The sequence below is a fragment of the Dipodomys merriami genome, unplaced genomic scaffold, assembly GCF_024711535.1.
Source record: "Dipodomys merriami isolate MVZ:Mamm:240054 unplaced genomic scaffold, mDipMer1.0.p SCAF_19, whole genome shotgun sequence".
In the NCBI taxonomy this organism is placed as follows: domain Eukaryota; kingdom Metazoa; phylum Chordata; class Mammalia; order Rodentia; family Heteromyidae; genus Dipodomys; species Dipodomys merriami.
Window position 1 is genome coordinate 13,991,194 of NW_027203270.1, and position 20,783 is coordinate 14,011,976.

Sequence of the window (20,783 nt, forward strand, 5' to 3'; positions counted from 1 at the left end):
ACTCTGGCATCTGCCTACATATAGAAGGCACTCGATGTCAGTTACTGAATTGTATTTATCTGGATACATTCAAGCAAAATTTGGATTTTTAAAAAAAATTTTAAGTTTTTAAAAATGGAAAAAGACATTAGCAATTTCAGGAGATAGCTAAATTCTAAGCAATTATAGTTGGAGACTATAGTATTTGTTTACTTAAGAGCTGCTTTAAAAGGCTATGAGCTACGCACTAGTGGCTTGCACCTGTAACCCTAGCTACTCAGGAGGCTGGGAACTAGGATTGAGGTTCAAAGCTAATCCAGGCAGAAAAGTCTGTGAAACTCTTATTTCCAATTAACCACCAGAAAGCTGGAAGTGAAGATATGGCTCAAACTGGTAGAACCCTAGCCTTGAGCAAAAAATCTCAGGGACAGCACCCAGGCCCTGAGTTCAAGTCCCACCACCAAAAAAAAAGACTTTGAGACATCCATTTTGTGGATCTTTTGCCTCTAAAGTAATTTTAGTTTATTTCACTATTCCATAAGAATATATGGAATAAATAGAATTGATAAAGAAAAACATTTCAGAGTGACATATGTGTGTATTCTTTCAAACTAAAAAGTGCTTATAAAAATGTGCTTAGAAATTGTGATGGTAACTGTCTGTATAATGCCTTAATAATAACAAAAAATGCTTAGATTGTAACTGTCATGAAGGCAGAGACCACATGGTATATGTATATAATTTACTCTGACCTTCCACCTTTTTCTTTTGGAGACAAGACCTCAAGATGTAGCCTAGAATAGCCTCAAACCAGTGATCCTCTTGCCTCTACCTCCTGAGTGTTGGGATGTATCATAGTTCAGGGTTATAATTTACTTCTGTGAGTGTGTTCGAGCATGTGCATGTGCACAAACTGGTACTAAGGCTCTAACTCAGGGTCAGGGCACTTTTCCTTAGCTTTTACAATTAAAGCTGGCAGTCTTCCACTTGAGCCACACCCCCACTTCTGGCTTTTTGCTGGTTAGTTGGAGAAAAGAGCTTCACAGATTTGTTTGCCCGCACCCACTTTGAACTGAGATTAAGTAATGTTTAACCTCCTAAGTAGCTAGGATAACAGGTGTGAGCCACTGGTGCCCAGCTACATATACTCTTTTTATTTTTAATATGTTTTTATTGTAAAAATACTGTACAGAGTGGTACTCTTTACATGACATATAGCCCATGTATACTCAGACTATTAAATAATTTTTGCACAGCAATGATTTCATAAATTGTGATTGGAACTACAGTCATTTGCAGTAAAATGAGGATCGGATATTCATTTTAATTCCTTAATATAAACAAACCAGATAAATAATATTTCTGCCTCCAGAACTCTCTGGAGAAAAAAATTTGCTTTATCATCTATCTGCCTTATTCACATTAATTATGTAGCTACCAAAATTTCACTTTGCAACACATGATTAGTGTTTCAAAAATTAATGAGAGTAGGGGCTGGGAAGGTGGCTCAGTGGTAGAGTGCTTGCCTTGCATGCATGAGGCCCTGGGTTCGATTCCTCAGCACCACATAAGCAAAAAGAAAAAAAAGCCAAAAGTGGCGCTGTGGCTCAAGTGGTAGAGTGCTAGCCTTGAGCTTAAGAGCTGAGGGACAGTGCCCAGGCCCAGAGTTCAGGCCCCACGACCGGACCCCCCCCCCAAAAAAAAAATTAATGAGAGTACTCTAGTTGCAGTGGCCCACACTTACAATCCCAGTTTCTTAGAGAAAACAAGCCAAAATGTTATCAAGATCCTATCTTAAACAATTAAGTGGGGTGTGGTGGTATGTGCCTGTAATCCTGACTATGAAGGGGTCATGGATAGATTTAAGTATGGTCTGAAGCTGACCAGTACAAAAACAGGAGACCCTACCTGAAAAATAACTAAAGCAAAAAGGACTGGGCATGTGGTTCAAGTGATAAAGTGCTGGCAAAACAAGCATGAGGCCTTGAATTCAAACTCCATTACCATAAAAAATCTAATAAAGATAATGATAAAATGTTCAAAATGCAGTTGCTAGCTTTAAAAATGATAATGGTGGTGATTGCAATGGCTTTCCTCATTTCCCTGAGCAGTAGTCTAGTACTGACCTAGCTCTGGTCAGTAACAGTCATAACAGTTGTACAGTTTCAAAAGTTCAGCAGTTGAGAATTTATAGCCATTCCATAGACTGATGAAATGGATAGGGCAAGGGAGATTTTTATCTTTCAGAGTACTTTTTCTTGTTTAGCAATATTTCTTCCTTTTTTGGGGGGTTATTAACATTGGCTTCGTATTACTTTTCATTATCATTTGGTAATATTTATTTAGTGATCAAGATGAGTGAGTCGACACATCAACAGAGACATACATCTACTCAGGTTCTTAGCCTACTTTGGTTTTTAATCTTTTATGAAAGGATTTTTAATTTAACATTCTATCACTTCTCACTTTTGGCTAAGATCAAGTGAAATTTAACAATTGAGATCTAATATCATATTCTATCACTTATTTTTCTTTTTAGTTGAAATATTCTGAATCAGGTGTTGATAGAAATGTTTCAGAGGGGGGTCTAAAGTTGGATTCTGTTATTTTGTTGCCATCCTTTAATTCTAAACAAAAGGTTTTTAACTGTTTGAATTTGTTGATACAACTACTTTGTGTAATTTTATTTGAAATGAGATATATTCATTATGTGCAAACTTTTAATAGAAAACTTACTGTAGTAGAGTATGAAATGTTCCCTTAATCTCTAGCTCCTTTTGGATGCATACCCTTTACTAATACTGTTCCTGTTTCAGGAAAATGAAAAATATCAAGAACATAATCAAAACTCCCTGGAAGTGGAAAAGCATTCTAAGGTAGAATTGAAATAAGTAAATTGATATTAATGTTGATAATTTCTTTATGAAAAAAGGGAAAGAAAAATGTAACAAAGTAAATTCATGTTGATAATTAAATCAATGTAATTCAATCAGTATTACAGGAAACTCCCAGAGACAGGTAAGTTATTTGTGAAGAGCCATTACAAATCACAGATAAAAATTGCTTTATGAAAACAGAACCTCTGTATGGTAACCATCACCTTTTATGGTAACTTTACTGCCATATTAAAAATGTAATTTCCATCTTAGTTACTCAAGTGACCATGTTTAAATAAGCTATTATCTTGAAGAATATTTTATAGAAAAGAGGTAATTAAAAATAGTTGTATGGATTCATACTAAGTTGACTTAAGCTGACGATATGAGTTTTAAAATATTCTAATTACTTGGGCAATAATGGGGTTTGAACTGAGGGTCTCAAACTTGCTAAACAGGCATTTCTACTACCTCAACAATTCTACCAGTCTCTTTTCATGTTGGTTATTTTTGAGACAGGGTTTCCCTTTATAGTTTGCCAGCCTGAACTCCAGTCCTCCTATTTGTGCTTCCCTTGGTCATTGGAATAACAGATATATGCCATTTTCTCCAGCCATTGTACTTGTTCTGTAGGTTGAGATGACAGGCACAGACCATCATGCCCAGTCATTGCTAGAGATTGATTATTTGAGCCAAAGTCTCGAACTTTGTCCCCAGGCTGGCCTCAAACCATTATAATTCTGATCTTTACTTTCAGAGTTATTAGGATGATAGGCATGAGCCACCAATGCTCAACTTTAATAGATTTGTGTGTGTGTGTGTGTGTGTGTGTGTGTGTGTGTGTGTGTGTGTGTGTGCCAGTGTTGGGGCTTGAACTCAGGACCTGTGTGTTGTCCCTGATCTTTTTTTTTTTTTTTTTTTGTCGGTCTTGGGGCCTGAACTTTGGGCCTGAGCACTGTCCCTCAGCTCTTCAGCTCAAGGCTAGCACTCTACCACTTGAGCCAAAGCGCCACTTCCAGCTTTTTCTGCTTATGTGGTGCTGAGGAATCGAACCCAGGGCTTCATGCATGCAAGGCAAGCACTCTACCACTGAGCCACCTTCCCAGCCCCTGATCTTTTTACTCAAGGCTAGTGCTCTTGAGCCACAGCTCCACTTTTGGTTTTTTTTGCTGGTTAATTGGAGATAATCTTATGGACTTTTCTGCCCTGGCTGGCTTTGAACCACAATCTTCAAATCTCAGCCTCCTGAGTAATTAGGATTACATACATGCACCACCTGGCTAATTATTTTTTAAGTTTTTTTTTTAAGTAACATTTTCAGAAGTCTGATTTCATTATGACATGGTTTCAAATGTTTGTGGATTATACTATAAAATTAAATGACTAATGGAAAACTGGAATAGTGTTTCTAGCATATTACTTTGTAAGAAGTCACAGAATAAGATTACATATTGAGCCAATATGTTTTGCCAGTGCAGTAGACTGATAACTACTTTGATTCTAATATACAATATTAGATGCTAGAAAAAAGAAGGAAGAATTTAGTATTTCCCCAAAGCAATGAACCCTCCTTTGGTGGGGAAAGTTGATGCAAGTTTGAGGAAAAGCAATTAGTTTTGAAATTGGTATTTCTTTTCTCCTTTCAAAGAGTTCCCTGAAGGAAGCACGTATTTCTACATCAGAAACCAGCCACCAGTCGGACAAAGAAACAGTAACTGAAATAAAATCCCAAGGTAAGGAATGAGATTTTCCTGATGTCCAATAGAAACTAAAAACAATATTAAATTTTTATCACATATGCATTTTCCAAACTTTGCAATTTAAAAATATACTTACAGGAAGTATTTTAACTGTGATTACAGAGATAATTTAAAGTGAATTCCCTTCATCCTCTATTAACACTTCTGAAACAACTTTATGATTACTCATTCCATTCTGTAGTATTTAATTAAAGGGAAATTTTAGCTAAGAGAGTTAATACCTAGCAGCAAACCTTCTAATATGAAAATAAAGTGAACATTTCTAGTGAGTTGGGATGTTCATCCCATTTATTCTTTTTACTACTATTTTTTGGGGGATGGGACAGCACTGATACTTGAACTTGGGGTCTTGCAGTCTGGCTTAGTTTTTCTACTTAAGGGTAGTGGTCTACCATTTAAAACACATCTCTACTTCCAGCTTTTTGCTGGTTAATTGAAGGTAACACTCAGATTTGTCTGACTGAGCTAGCTAAAAAACCTCTATCCTCAGCTCTCAGCCTTCTGAGTAGTTAGGATTACAGGCAGGCATGAACCTTTTTACTAATAGTCCTGACCACACATTTATTCTGTTCGATTCAAAACTTGACCCCTTGTTCTATCTTCTAACCAGGATCAAAAAGCAACAAGTGGAAATGATATTCATTTCCTTCACAATGACCACTTTAATTTCAAGTATTTAGTGAAATCTATCAAAAAAGATTCTTTGAATATTAAAGCTTTAACAAGCCAGGTGCTGGTGGCTCATGCCTGTAATCCTTAGCTACTCAGGAGACTGAGGTATGAGGATTGAGGTTCAAAGCCAGCCTAGGCAGGGAAGTCCATTAGACTTTTATCACCAGTTAACCACCAGAAAGTTGGAAGTGGCACTGTGGCTCTTAAGTGGTAGAATGCTAGCTTTGAACAAAACTGCTCAGGGACAGCAACCAGGTTCCAAGTTGAAGCCCCATGACTGACCAAAAACACCAGCATCACCACTCCCCCCAAAAAAAGAACCTTTGACAATTTCCCATACTTTGTTTCAATTTAATTTATAAATATTGGATGTGTAGTATGTATGTAGTAGGTTGGACTTGACTAAGTTAAAGTATTTTCTAGATTATAAAATTTTTCTCGAGGCTGGGGATGTAAGTCAACAGTAGAGCACTTGCTTAGCATATGCAAGGTCCTGGGTTCAATTCTCAATGTAACACACACACACACACACACACACACACACACACACACACACACACACACACACACACACACACACACACACACACACACACACACACACACACACACATTCTTCCTGGGAAGCCCTTGCCTATGATCTTCCACATGATCCCATTCCTGAATTTGCTGATTTTTACTGCCTCCTCACCCCTCTTTACTACTACCAGTACCCCATGCATATATTTGGCCTTTTTCTTAATGACGTGTGCATCATTCTTAAATTAAGTTTCATTTAATATCTATCAAACAAACCAGGCACCAGTGGCTCACACCTGTAATCCTAGCTACTCAGGAGGCTGAGATCTAAGGATAGAGGTTCAAAGTCAGCTTGGGCAGGAGGTCCTGAGAGTCTTATCTCCAACAAACAACCAGAAAACCAGAAGTGACACTGTGGCTCAAGTGGTAGAGCACTAGCCTTGAGCTGAAGAGCTCAGGGACAGCGCCATAACAAAAACAAAAACAAAATAAAACAATATCAAATGTGATGTTGTGTTCTTATTGATCATTCACAATTACATTTTATATTCTGAATTCCTCCATTCTCATTATATATACACATGAACATACATATATATGCAAGTATATTCATATAATGTATACTTTTAAGTCTTTTTTTTTTGTGGGTCATGGGGCTTGAACTCTGGGCCTGAGTGCTGTCCCTCAGCTCTTCAGCTCAAGGCTAGTGCTCTGCCACTTGAGCTACAGCACCACTTCCATAACATATATTTTTTTTAATGAGAAGAGGAACTGTTATTGAAATTTCAGCATGTCAAAGGAAATGTCAAAACCCTTACCGTATACTTGTCAAAATTATAATGTAGTTACCTTGCAAAACAGCTCCCAAATTGCACTCAAACACTTGTGTTGGCCTAGAAAATATTGTTGCTTAAGTAACATGCCAATGATATATACTGTTCTGATTTTCATATATGAGCTTAACTTGTATTTTGAGAATTTTTTTTTAAACTATGAGTTTACCCGACTCATTACAGAAGCCCTAAGACAGTTTTGTAGGAAACTGTCTATACTAAATGGAGTTTCGGTTCCAATAATATTTAGTAATGTTTCTTTTCCTTCTTCTTTTGTAGTGGTCATTTACATTATGTACAAATGTTGAGAAATCCTGATAAGGACAAGGCAGCTAAGCTGGAGTCAGAGCCTATGTTTAATGAATATCATACAATTTGTTGAATAACTCTGCTGGCTCAATTTTCCTCAGTTCAATCAGCAGCTGGTCCCACTAACCTTATATAACATTAGAATGAGACTGCTATGGCTTATTATAATGTGGATTATATTATCCCTATTTATATCCTTAAACAGATTTTGTACTGAAGCTATGTCAGCAGTGGGGCATGCACTAAAAGCAAAAAATGATTTTTAAATCACTGGTAAAGCTAGACCTTTCAAATTATAAACAAGGAATTCTTTGTGTACCTTCTTATTTAGTTGAAAGCATTCATGCCTGTAATGCCTGAATAGGTTTTTTTTATATTAAAAGATTGACTAATACAGTGGTGAAGATATGTTAGAGGAGAACTTAAAAGGCTCTTCTTTTTTTGGGGGGGTCCGGTTGTGGGGCCTGAACTCTGGGCCTGGGCGCTGTCCCTCAGCTCTTCAGCTCAAGGCTAGCACTCTACCACTTGAGCCACAGCGCCACTTTCAGCTTTTTTCTTTTTGCTTATGTGGTGCTGAGAAATCGAACCCAGGGCTTCATGCATGCAAGGCAAGTGCTCTACCAAATAAAGTCACACTTATCTCACTTTGAAAGAGAAATTCTTCCCCACAAAAAAGAAAGAGGGAAGGAGTGGGGGTAGGCAGGGAAAGGAATGAAAAAAAGAAGGGAGGGAAGAAGGAAGGGACAAAGAAAGGAAAAGAAGGAGAAATAAAAACAAAGAGAAGCAGAGCTGCTGAATGTCGTAATAGCAAATGCCTTTATGATATCTATATAGAGAATGGATATCATAGATATAGATATAGACATAGATATAGATGGGTTTTTTTGCTAGTTTATTGGACATATATGTCTCTCAGATTTATCTTCCTAGGCTGGTTTGGAGTTTTGATCCTCAGATTTCAGCTTCTTATATAGCTAGGATTATAGGCATAGCAACCAGTGCCCAGCTGTTGTCAGACTTTGTCACTTTCAGCCAGTAGATATGTAAATAACGTAAGAAACTTTTTATGATAATATTCTATAGTTACAAGAATTAAAATCTGTTTCTAATATTTCTTACATTTTATTTTCCCCCCTTTTTCTCAGAATCAATCTTGGAAGAAGAGCCAAGTTCAGCAGGGGGCCCAGGGAATGTTGCAATTCGAAAACTTGCAAAAGTAATTTTTGATGGAGATGAAACTAAACTAGAATCAAAGCTACAGCAGCCATGGAGGGACAATCTTTTCGAAAGGGTGGAAGCAAGAGCCCGTGAAATGCAGCAGAAAATAATAGATAAGGATAATCTGAAGAAGGAATTACAAAAAAAGACTGAAAAAAAACTACCTAAGGATAATTTGGCTAAAGAGTGGCTTAATACTGATAACATGACACTGGCTACCCGTGCATATTTGCTTGACAAACTCCTACCTACCTTGGTTCCTGGAATGGAAAAAATGTTAATGCAATTAGAAAAGAAGAATATTTTGTCAGCAGCTGATATTCCATCCAAGTTTGATCCAATTAATTATTTGGGAGAATATTTAATGAGAAACAATCCTTCTTATATTAAAGAATCAGGAATGTCTGGTTACCAGAGAGTAATGAAAGATGTCACAGAAGACCTGAAGATACATGTTCCTGATACTGTGTATAACAGGTACAATTTGTTGTGCTTTCAATTGATGATCTATCTCCTTATGTTGAAAAGATAGAACAAGAATGTGAACACAAACAGGAATGAAAAGAAGTGATGTTAAACCATGTGCCAGTGGCTCATGCCTGTAATCCTACTTATGCAGGAGACTGAGATTTTAGGATCACGGTTCAAAGCCAGATTGTGCGGACAAATCTGAGCGACTCTTACTCTAATTATCCACCAAAAAGCTGGAACTAGAGGTGTGGCTGAAGTGGTAGAGGACCAGCCTTGAGCAAAATAGGTTAAGAGTGCCCTGGCCCTGAGCCCAAGTCCCAGTACTAGCAACACACCCATATACCCACACACACCCCCATCTCCACACACAATGCACACATTTACAGAGTAATTTTATAGTTATTAAAATAAGCATATAATAACCATATAGCTATGTAAATAACTATAACCATAAATAACTATATAACTATCCTTGAGCTTTATTTTTTTGAGCTTTAGTTTTTTTTGAGGGATTGTGAAAACTAAAGAAGTCTTACAAGGACTCCAAAATGTATTTATGTCTATATGAATTGCTGGAGTGAAACTTTGAGCGGTGTGTTGGTGGCTCATACCTGTAATTGTAGCTATTCAGGAGGCTAAGAATCTGTTCAAAGAAAGACTTTTATCTCCAATTCATCACCAAAAAGCTGGAAGTAGTGTGGTGGTTCAAGAGTTAGAGCACTAGCCTTGAGCAAAAAGAGCTCAGAAATAGTGCCCAGGCCCTGAGTTCCAGGACCAGGAAAAAACCAAAAATAGGGTGGGGGGACTTTCTAGAAGTTCAGCTTTCCAAATAGGCAGTATATTCACAGATTTTCCTGCCTGGTCTGGCTGTCATTAGATGGCAATCCTCAGATCTCAGCCTTCTGAGTAGCTAGATTACAAGCATGAGGCACAATAAAGTATTATAATTTTAATTTTAAATATTGATCCACTACAATCTGTAAGGCAGGGATCCTACACTTTCAAGTGATTACTTGGTGGTCTTTATAAAAATTGTTGACATTGAGTATGGTAACTCACTCCTATAATAATGAGGGGAAAGTTTTTGAGACCTCTCTCAACTAGTAAAAACCAGGGCATGGTGGTATGTACCTGCATCCAGCTATATAGGAAGCATAAATGTAAGGATCATAGTCCAAGCCTGCCCACACATAAATGAGACTATATTTGGAAAGTAATTAAAGCAAAAAGGGCTGAGATACATTGCTCAAGTGGTAGAATGCTTGCCTAGCAAATTCAAGGCTCTGAGTTCAAACTCTAGTACTGCTAGAGAGAAAGAGAGAGAGACAGAGAGACAGACAGAGACAGAGACAGAGAAAGAATTGTTGAATAGTTTAATTTTGCCTCATTAGTTTTGGTTTTCTTTCTAAGATCTATATATTTTGGAGTATCTTTCTGAATTAACAAAAATATTCCATTGCCTATTTGCCCATTGTCTATGTCATGTACTAGTGTCACATTGCATTAGTTATTGAGGTCTTTAAATATATTTTAATTAATCTGATCGTAATGGTGGCCACTATTTACTCTTCATTTTTTCTTCTGTCTTATAGGAATTTAATATTTATTTATTTATTTATTTATTTTGGTCCAGTCGTGGGGCTCCTGAGTAGCTAGGATTACAGGCATGAGCCACCAACACCAGGCTGTGGAGTGATTTTTAAACATTAGAATTATTAATTTTGCCAAATACTTTCCATGCCTATAAAGGTGATCATTTGATTTTTCACTTTAGATTCACTAATGAGGAATGTTATTAATAGAGTTCCTAATGTCCAACTATCTTAGAATTCCTGAAACCAATGTCACTTGGCTGCTCTGTGTTTGGTTATGCTTCCTCCTAGCAAGACAGAGTAAATATTCCTGTTTTCTAGCTAAAGATATGTCTATATCTATATAACTATTTATCACTAGCCAATGCTGATGACAGCAAAAAAAACAATTAATTTTTTTCTCCTTTTGAAAAAAGGTTCATTTTGAATATCATTATGAATGCAAGAATCTTCATATATATAGTCATGTATTTCAGTCATAGTCATTTATTCTTTTGTGATGCTTACTTTGCACCACTACTACAGAACATACCTGTAAAGGAAAAGAATTCACATCTAGTTTACTTTTTATTTATTTTTTGCTGTGCAGAGGATCTAACCCAGAAGCCTTTAACATGTTAAGTAAATGCTCTTCCATTGAGCCACACCTGGAGCCCTCACAACTAGTTTGGACATAGACATTCTAGAAGATACAGATTAGATAATGTAAGAATTAAAAAATTCAGTTTCAGTACATCAGCAGGCCAAAGAATTCTCTTTAACATCTACAAGAGTATCCAAAATGGGGACCTAACACTTTAAACATCTCTACATTGACAGCTCAGGAAATCAATGAAAAATGTCTGCTTTCTTCATTGAAATATTAGATTATGTGAAATATATTAAAATATTGTGTTTATATTAATATGTTTCTGGGTTTTAACATTACTTTATTGATTTTTATATTTGTGTTTCTCTTTTCCTCACACTAATTTTTTTTTTGTCAGTCATGGGGCTTGAACTCAGGGCTGGGCTCAGTCCCTGAGATCTTTTGCTCATGGCTAGGATGCTACCACTTTGAGCCATAGTACCACTTCCAGTTTTCTGGTGGGTAATTGGAGATGAGTCTCAAGGACTTTCTTGTTCAGGCTGGCTTTGAGCTTCTATCCTCAAATCTCAGCCTCTTGAGTAGCTAGGATTACAGGAGTGATCCATTGGTGCTGATGTAATGATTTACTTTGTTGTGTCCTTTATATTAAATAGCTTCTGCTGGTGCCAGTGGCTCACACCTGTAATCCTAGCTACTTAGGAGGCTGAGATCTGAGAATCAGTTCAAAGCCAGCCTGGGCAGGAAAGTCCATGAGACTCTTATCTCCAATTAACCATAAGAAAACCAGAAGTGGTGCCGTGGTTTAAGAGGTAGAGCACTAGCCTTGAGCTGAAGAGCTGAGGGACAGTGCCCAGGCCCAGAGTTCAAGCCCCACCACTGACCAAAAAAAAAAAAAGCTTCAAAATAATAATGCTGATAAGTCTATTTATAGTAAAAACATAAATGAAATTTTCATGTTTATCTAAAGCTTTCTGGCCCATAAAATATATCCTACTAAGTATATACATGTGAAAAAATGAAGCCTTACCAAAACTGAAGATACTAGGGATTAAATTCTTTTATACCAGATAAAATGTTTTTAAACTGTGATTCAAAATCATGAAAATATTGATAAGTTTGATTACATAAAAGCTAAAAAGCCTTTTTGCCTGGCAAATTGACTAACTACTAATCAATTCTACTGCAAAAAGAGCACATAGTCAAAATGTAAATGAATAAGCTGGCCGTTAGCCAATGAAAGTTTACGTATGGATATTGAAATTTGATTGCATATAATCTTTACATGTTACAAAATATTGTCATTATTCTTCTGATTTAGAAAATTGATTTATAATGTAATAGCCACTTTTAGGTTTCAAGCTGCACAAAATAAGGCAGTAGGTCAGATGTGGTTTGCTGACCCCTGGTCTAAATGATACCTATTAGATTTTTTTCAGAGCTAAAAACAACAGCAAACAAAATATGATTTACTGCCTGAATTTCTCCCCAAATCTCTATATCTTCCTTTGAATATTTTCTGGCATGGAAATCTATAATGAAATTGAGAAAGATGTTGAGCACTGTGGTGGTTATGCTAGCTACTCATGAGGTTGAGATTTTAGGATTGAGGTTCAAAGCTAGTCCAGGAAAACAAATCTGAGAGACTCTTATCTCCAATTAACCAGCAAAAGGTTGGAACTGAAGGTATGGCTCAAGTGATAGAATACCAGATATAAATCAGAAAAGCCTCTAGAGATAGTGAGGCTCAGAATTCAAGCCCCAGTACTGCCTAAATAAATAAATAACAATAATAAAATAAATCCTAAATCCTTTGACTTGTTTTAGTTTTTCCTATAAAGTAAAACTATCAATTACAAGCTTTTAGAACAATGTTTGTTTGTTTGTTCATTGTTCTGGGGATGGAACACAGCACCTTGTACAAACTAGGCAAGGCCTCTATCACTGAGATACACATCCAAACTCCTAAGGGTTCTTCTGGAATAAAGTTCATAGACAGCTCTGGAATAAAGTAAAACTAAAAAAAAGATATATGTACAAAGCTCTTAGATGTTATATAGCAACATGAAATTCTCATTTTCAATTGAAACAGCATTTTTAGAAGTGTGGTTATCTACCAATGAATAAGAATTAGCTGAGGTATTTGATTAAATGTGCAAATTCCATGTAACAGGCCTTGGGGTCCACCCCCTTACTATATCTTCCCTCTACTCTCAAAGTTCAGTTTCCTGGATTATTTCTCTGGTTCTCTGAATCAAAACTCTAGGAATACATTTAAAACAAGTTCTATGGACGCTTACTAGGTGCACTAAAGTTTCACCACAAAATTCAAGAGAACCATCAAACTAAGTACAAGTGAAAAGATCCATCAGTATGTAAGGAGAAGTGTCATTGATCTTAGAAAACAGATTAAACGATAATTCTGCTTACCATCTGTTTTTACAGAGAAGTATATTAGGTTGAATTTTTATCTATTTCCATAAAAATTACTTACAATTTTGAAACTGATGTCAAGGCTATAAATCAGTATCTCAATAAACTTTTCTTCCTGTAGAGACATCAGGAAAACTCAAGAAGTACATAAAAGTCAAGGGGTTTATCACCATCTATAGTGAGAATAACAATGGACATAGTATGACTCTGGTTTAGGTTCCATTGCCAACCAATGGCATAACACTTGAGCATTACGTTCTTTCACTGTTTCTGGTACCAGGAGTTAAAATCTTTAGGGTCATTTGAGGCTTGACAAGAGCTGTAGTTTCCACAGGTGCAACACTTTTGTAGACATTTTATGAAACTGTTAAAATAATCAAAGACTGTTCTTCTAAGATTGTTAGGATTAGAGCTTCATTTCCTCATGGCAAAAATCCAAGATCTGTAAGTCAACAGATGACAATGTCAAGCATTTGTAGAATACTCAGAGACCTTAAGGATTTTTTTATGATATAGTAGGTTCTACGCCCAATATCTATAGACTTAAAGCTTGTATGCCCAGCAATCTTAGTAAAAATGGTCTTGCTTTAAAATTCTTTGAGCTATGTCAGTTTGTTCCATCTCAGTTCATAACAGACATTTGGAGAAGTCTATTTGCTTTAGGAATGAGTATTTCCCTTATTTATCAATGAAAGAAGACATAATTGTGTGTATTTGTGTTGGTACTGGAGCTTGAACCCAAGCCTCTGTGCTGTCACGTAGCTGGCACTCTACTACTTGAGCCGGACGTTCCCTTCTGGCTTTTTGCAGGTTAATTGGAGATAAGCATCTTGAGGATTTGTCTGCCCAGGCTAGGTCTGAATCAAGATTCTCAAATCTCAACCTCCTGAATAGTTAGGCTTATAGTGTTTCAACTTGATCCAAAAAAGTTTATCTCTGTACTTCCTGGGGTTAAAAGGGATTCATGTATCCCTGTGTAGTGACTTACAAAAATAGGTGGAGCAGATTCTCTTTACTTATTTGGAACAATGTTTGTAGTTGTAGCCATTTACTTGAAAAATACATGATCATTGCTGTCTATAAGTTTTACATATACAATATACTTTACTGCTTTTCATCAGGGTTTCTGGTAGACAGGTTTAGAAATGAAGTGGAATTGAATCTTTTCATGCAACTTTTCAAAACTAGAAAGTAGATTAGGTTCATATCACTTGTATCTGACTGATTCTTCCAGTACTTTGGAATACATACATGAAAGGTTTTTACTATCTTATTATTGTACACTGATAATGAAAAATATTTGCACTTAAAGATTACAGACTTTCAGTAGTTAGAATTTATAAAACTGGGCTAGCCTAGAGTTTTACTGTGCAGTATTTTTAAGAGATTTTTTAAATATTAAAAGGGGAACAAAAAACAAAAAAAATAAAAGGGGAAGATTATTAATATTACAATTTTAGACAATTCTAGGGAAACAGTGGTTATTGTGCTATATAACATTATTTTCTTATGTCAGGACTCTTACACATAAGATGTTAGAATGAGAGTTCAAATGAGCCAGGAAGCAGATCTAAGATACCTAAAATAAAATCTTGGATCTTTTCTTGTGTGATACATACCAAATTTTGGTTTGGTAATTATCTCTAATCTCATATGTTACTTATTTCATAGTCACATAAGGAATCTGTGTCGTACTTTGAGATATCTTTGGGGCATTTTTCCAGTGACTTGCTTCTATCCACCTTATATATTAATAATGAAACATTTAATCCATGAAAGAAAGCATCATAGAGATATTTCAAATAATTACTTTCTCTACCACAGCTATGTAAGAGAAAAGAACAAGTCAGTGTACTCAAGCAATAAAGATAAGCAAAGCAAGTAAAATTTAAAAGGGGGACAGATACAGACCATTATTTTACTTGTTATAACTTCATGTGAATTAACTTGTATACAATGTTCAAGGAATTTATGTAGATTATGTGTCAAAATCTATTGTGTATGTTTCTGTTGCAGTATGGTATCTGCAAAGATTTATTTCAAAGTACTTACATTTTGAAAAAAAAAGCCTTAAAATATCTAACTCATCCTTACAAGTTGGCAGCACTAGGACTTGGCAAAACAGAGAGTATACTTCATCTCTGATATGGGCTTTTCTCAGTTGCCAGGAGATAGTGGCTTCCTAGACAGCTGTCTTCTCATATTCTATACCAGCTGCCACCATTTTACTGAGCCAAACCCTTGTACTTACATTATGCTGGGAAATCCTGCTTCCCCACAGGTAATATTAGTAACAATAGTCACCTTGTCAATTTGCATTGCATATCAGATTTTTTTGAAGCCAACAAAGCAGATTATCACAATAGTGAGTGGGTTAGGGGAATACTTTATCTTGAATTTGAATGACTATTATAACTTAGAGGTATGTGGTAGGACTTTATCCAAACCAGTTCTAATTTTGTTCAATTCAAAACATAATAATCTACATATCCTAGTATAGTTTATATCTAGTTTAGTATTCATCTTGAAGTGACACGTGTGTGTGTGTGTGTGTGTGTGTGTGTGTGTGTGTGTGTGTGTGTGTGTGTGTGTGTGTATTGTTACTTGGAAAGTCAACTACTGAGAAATCATAGTCTCCTTGGATGGCATCTTAATAGTATACACCTTACTCTGCAACTTGATGTTGAATGAGTCTCTGGTCTGCTTCAGTGGCATAGAGAATTCCTAATGTTAAAGCGACTGAAGCCTAGTTTAGAGTCAAGTTCTCTCCAGCTAAAGATGGATATCTGAAATAATGTCTGATTCTAAGGGTGGTGATCCTGGAGTAGAAACACCTGACTATCCAATATTTCCAGAATTCCCAGGATTTTCTATATGAGTCCATGGGTTCATTTTTAAACTAACCAGTAATTGTTATCCTCAAATGAAGATAGAATGAATATACTGGGGATTTTTTTTTTTGGGTCCGGTTGTGGGGCCTGAACTCTGGGCCTGGGTGCTGTCCCTCAGCTCTTCAGCTCAAGGCTAGTGCTCTACCACTTGAGCCACAGCGCCACTTCCGGCTTTTTTTCTTTTTGCTTATGTGGTGCTGAGGAATCGAACCCAGGGCCTCAGGCATGCAAGACAAACACTCTACCACTGAGCCACCTTCCCAGCCCCGGGATTTTGTTTTTGTTGTTGCTGCTGTTGCTGCTATTGCAGTAATAGGGATCAAACCCAGGGCTTTGCACTCTACCACTTGGGCCACACACACAGCCCTTTTGTTTCTGAGATAGAATTTCCCTAACTCTGCCTATGCTGGGCTGAAACTTGCAATTCTCTCTCTGTCTCTGTCTTTGCCTGTCTGTCCGTCTGTCTGTCTATCTGTCTGTCTGTCTGTCTGTCTGTCTGTCTGTCTGTCTGTCTGTATGTCTCTCTCTCTCTCTCTCTCTCTCTCTCTCTCTCTCACACACACACACACACACACACACACACACACACACACACACACACACACACACAACTGGAATTGCAAGCATGTGCTACCACACCCAGCTAGAATTTGCTTGTTTATAGAAGAGACTCTGATCTTTGAATGTAACTTACCTTACATGTAACTGCTCTGATTTTTACATCTTCTGTCTGTGTACAGTACTATACAATCCAACTGGGTGCTTCCTTTTCTCCACCCTGCCTCCACCAGAATATCTTCATTCTGGTGAATATCTTCATTCTGGTTGCTTCTGCTCCACTCTTACTTCTTCAGGAAGGTGGATTAAATAGAACAATAACCACCTTGTTTTGATATAGGAAATAACCATCAAAGCAAGCTTCAAAGCTTGAAGACATTATATCTAAGGTGCCCAGCATGTAGCAATAGAGAATTCTCACCCTCAAACCCTGACTTATTCAACCTCAGCTAGAGAGGCAACATTCTTTATGCATATATTTACTTTTTCACGTGTATCAGCTAATCAAAACCACCAGCCAGGTGTTCTTTTCTGGAATCCAGAGTGCTAGCTTTCTTTGTCTAAAACATCTTTTTTCTTTAAGAATCAGCTTGTATACTATTTCCTCTAGGATACCTTCTGTCCTATCTGCTCTGGGTCAGGTACTAGCTCTATTTATTTTAGAAGTACCATTGAAGAAAAGGGGTATTTTCTGTCCTACCAAGATTTGAAATTGAGCATGTGTTTGATTAATTGGGGCTCAATTTTTTGATGAATTAGTAAGTTGAACTTTCTGAGGAGTATTCAATTTATTGCTTAACTATTGAGTGTTCAATGCTAAGCCATACCTTATGACAAAAAATATGAATTTGGTTCTTATCATAAATAACATATACAGTGTAGTAGAAGAAATACAACTGATAAGCCAAAATAATTAAAACATTCATCCACATAAATTCTACCTACTACCTACATATTTCTCAACCTTTTCTTGCTGGCTTTGTGCCAGGCTATCTCGAATAAATGACACAAGTTTTGCTCATGTTGCTGTGTTTCTTTCTACCTCAGTACCTTCATATATGTTGTTCTTTCTACACATATCACTCTTATCATACCAGTCCTTTAGAATTCAGCTTCAGTATCACTCTATTGTGAAACCAGGTCAGTAGTTATTGTTAGCAAGGGAGTTTCATGGTAGTTATATTGATGAGTAGAAAACTCTTGCAGTGTAGGAGAATGCGTCCATAGGTCTGTACAGGACAGATTAAAACAAATTCACCTGTTTAATGGTCAAGGAAGACTTCAGTTAGAAACAGTAATAGTCTGTCATACTGGGGTCACTCAAAGTTCATGGCAAGTTACCCACTTAAGCTGGTTAGAACTAGTTTTGATACAATCTAAGAAATGTTGCTATAAGTGGAAGATTTTCCTTGTGCAGCTTGAATGGATGACTGGAATTTGTCACAAGTAGGGTAGGCAAGCATATGTTCTTCTACTCAAATCAGATTAATACTGTGATTTTCTTTTTAAAAAATCTCAAAACACATATTAATTGAAGGAAACTTTAATTAGTTGACTTTTGCTACATAACAACATATCCCCAAATGTAGTGGCTGAAACCAGTAACATTTATTTGCTCATAATTTTGTAACTTTGGACTGAGTTCATGTTTCTTTTCTGCTTCATATGGTATCACTTTAGACTCACTTGTAGTAATGATAGTTAAGGATCTTAATTGCTTTTCTAGTGGCTAGCTGATTCTTTGCAAGAGCACTGGATGTAACTGTATCATCCAACAGTCTAGCCTAGGCTCATTTCCAAGTATAGGAGAAGTCCCAAGTTCAATGAAAGAAGGCAAGCCCCAATGGTCACTTACCACTTTTCAGCTTTCTTTGCATCCTGCTATCTTTCTTTTCTTTCCTTTTCCTTTCTTTTCTTTTCTTTCTTTCCTTTTTTTGTGACAATCCTAGGGATTGAACTCAGAGCCTGGGTGCTTGCATCCTACCACTTGACCCACAGCTCTACTTCCAGCTTTTTGGTGGTTAATTGGAGGTCAGAGTCTCAGGGACTTACCTTCCAGGACTGGCTTCAAACTATGATTCTTAGATTTCAGCCTCCTGAGTAGATTATTAGGGTTATAGGTGTGAACCACCGGTGTCTGGCTAACATTCTGTTTTCTAATAGCTCCTTTGAAGTCACATGACCACTGACATATATTAGGGATATGCAAAAATCAACTACCTCTTTATGGGAAGAGCTGAAAAGTTACATTGCTTATAAAATTCATGCTTATGCATGTATGCAGACAGGAATATGAAGAATCTGTGACCATTTCTGTTACTGTCCATGCTGTTAATTTTCCTCTCTTCCATTCCCTTTAAATGGACTTTACATTTAGAGTCTGCCTGTAGGGTTTTTTTGTTTGTTTGTTTGTTTGTTTTTGTCAGTCATGGGGCCTCTGGGCCTGGGTGTTGCTGTCCTTCAGCTCTTCAGCTCAAGGTGAGCGCTCTACCACTTGAGCCACAGCACCCCTTCCAGATTTTTCTGCTTATGTAGTGCTGAGAAATTGAACCCAGGGCCTCATGCATGCAAGGCAAACACTCTACCACTGAGCCACCTTCCCAGCCTCTGCCTGAAGGTTATATCTACTTTATACTGCCCAAAAGTCAGAGTACTGGATGCTATAGAATTCTGTTGGTTGATATAAAGATCATCATGAAATAATACAGTCTACTGAAGTGAAATGTTATTAATTCCCTGAATGAGTGACATGATCAATTTAAAATCCATTTGGATTATATTTGCATGTATTATGGTTCTAGCTAGATTTTGTTTCTAAATATGGGCATCAGGAAGAAATGATGCCTAAGCTGAGGTCTAAGGCACTTGGAAGATCTAGTTAGGCAAAGAGAGAGAGGAGAAGAAAACATTTTAAGCAGATGAAAGTGTGACAGAAAAACCATTTTGTGAATCTATTTTTATAGATGAGAATGATTTTCTATAAGAATCTGAAGGCAATCACCCTCCAGATTATCCGTACCATACCATTTACTTATCTGTTCTGCCATTGGACTCTAAGCTTTATTATGGCAGGACACATAGTAAATGCCCAATAATTGTGTGAGTGGATGACTGACTTAGTGAATGTATAATAAGGAAAGCATGGTATAGAATAGGACACTATATAAGAATGAAGATGGAAATTGGAGAGAATGCTGTGTAGATAGAGGAAAAGAACAAGAGCTACAGAGGAGAAGCAATGGTGGGGGAAGAGCAGAATGAGAGACAGGCAGAAGGGACTGGGAGGTCTGGCTGCTTAGCAGGTGCATTGGAAGAACTTAGCACTTCCTTTAAAGTACTAATTAATCTTTCAGCAGTTCAGGCACAGGCTCTTCTACACTGTTAAACTGCCTGCCTGCTTTTATTTTCAAATATCAAGGCTTATTTTTGAAAGTTTATTTTTGTAGAGAATTCTGAAGGCCTTATATGGGCATAAAAATAATGACTTAAGTTTAGTCATTTCCTCTGGATTATTAGAGGTACCTGACTTATTAGTTCTTACTGAAGAGTCCATTTGCATTTCAAAATCTATCAAATTGTCTCAGTCTTTCTTCTTTGAAAGATGAAGATATTGTTGGACAAAAAATAATTGTACATGAAACTAACAGGTGTTATGGTTGTGATTTTTCTGAGTCATGCAACTTTTATTTCAATCAAAGCCAGTTTGACTTTTTTTTTTTGTCAGTCGTGAGGCTTGAACTCTGGGCCTGGGCGCTGTCCCTCAGCTCTTCAGCTCAAGACCATTGCTCTACCACTTAAGCCACAGTGCCACTTGTGGTTTTCTAGTGGTTGATTGGAGATAAGAGTCTCACGGATTTTCCTGCCCAGGCTGGCTTTGAATCATGATCCTTAGACCCCAGCTTCTTGAGTAGCTAGGATTACAGGTATGAATAGAAGAAGAACAATTACAATCACAGTTTTTTACTACTTTACAACCTGGGTTCATGCATCTCTGGCTGAATACAAGGGCAAATATTATGCTTAGGACTTCAGCAAGACCAGCCAAAGCTTTTGACTCTGGTTAACTAGTAACAATAGGCCAAGATA

The 20,783-nt window shown here is 36.9% G+C and overlaps 1 protein-coding gene across 1 annotated transcript in view; it reads left to right on the forward strand.

The window, feature by feature from the left end:
* Positions 1-2,178: 2,178 nt before the first annotated feature.
* The window catches only part of Efcab5 (EF-hand calcium binding domain 5), a 93,386-nt gene continuing 74,781 nt past the window's right edge, over positions 2,179-20,783 (forward strand). Inside the window, exons 1-4 of the mRNA XM_070027390.1 lie at positions 2,179-2,375; positions 2,796-2,855; positions 4,504-4,588; positions 8,094-8,643. Of these exons, the coding sequence (XP_069883491.1) occupies positions 2,334-2,375; positions 2,796-2,855; positions 4,504-4,588; positions 8,094-8,643 (737 nt within the window). The 5' untranslated portion in view covers positions 2,179-2,333. The remainder of the gene's footprint in view (positions 2,376-2,795; positions 2,856-4,503; positions 4,589-8,093; positions 8,644-20,783) is intronic.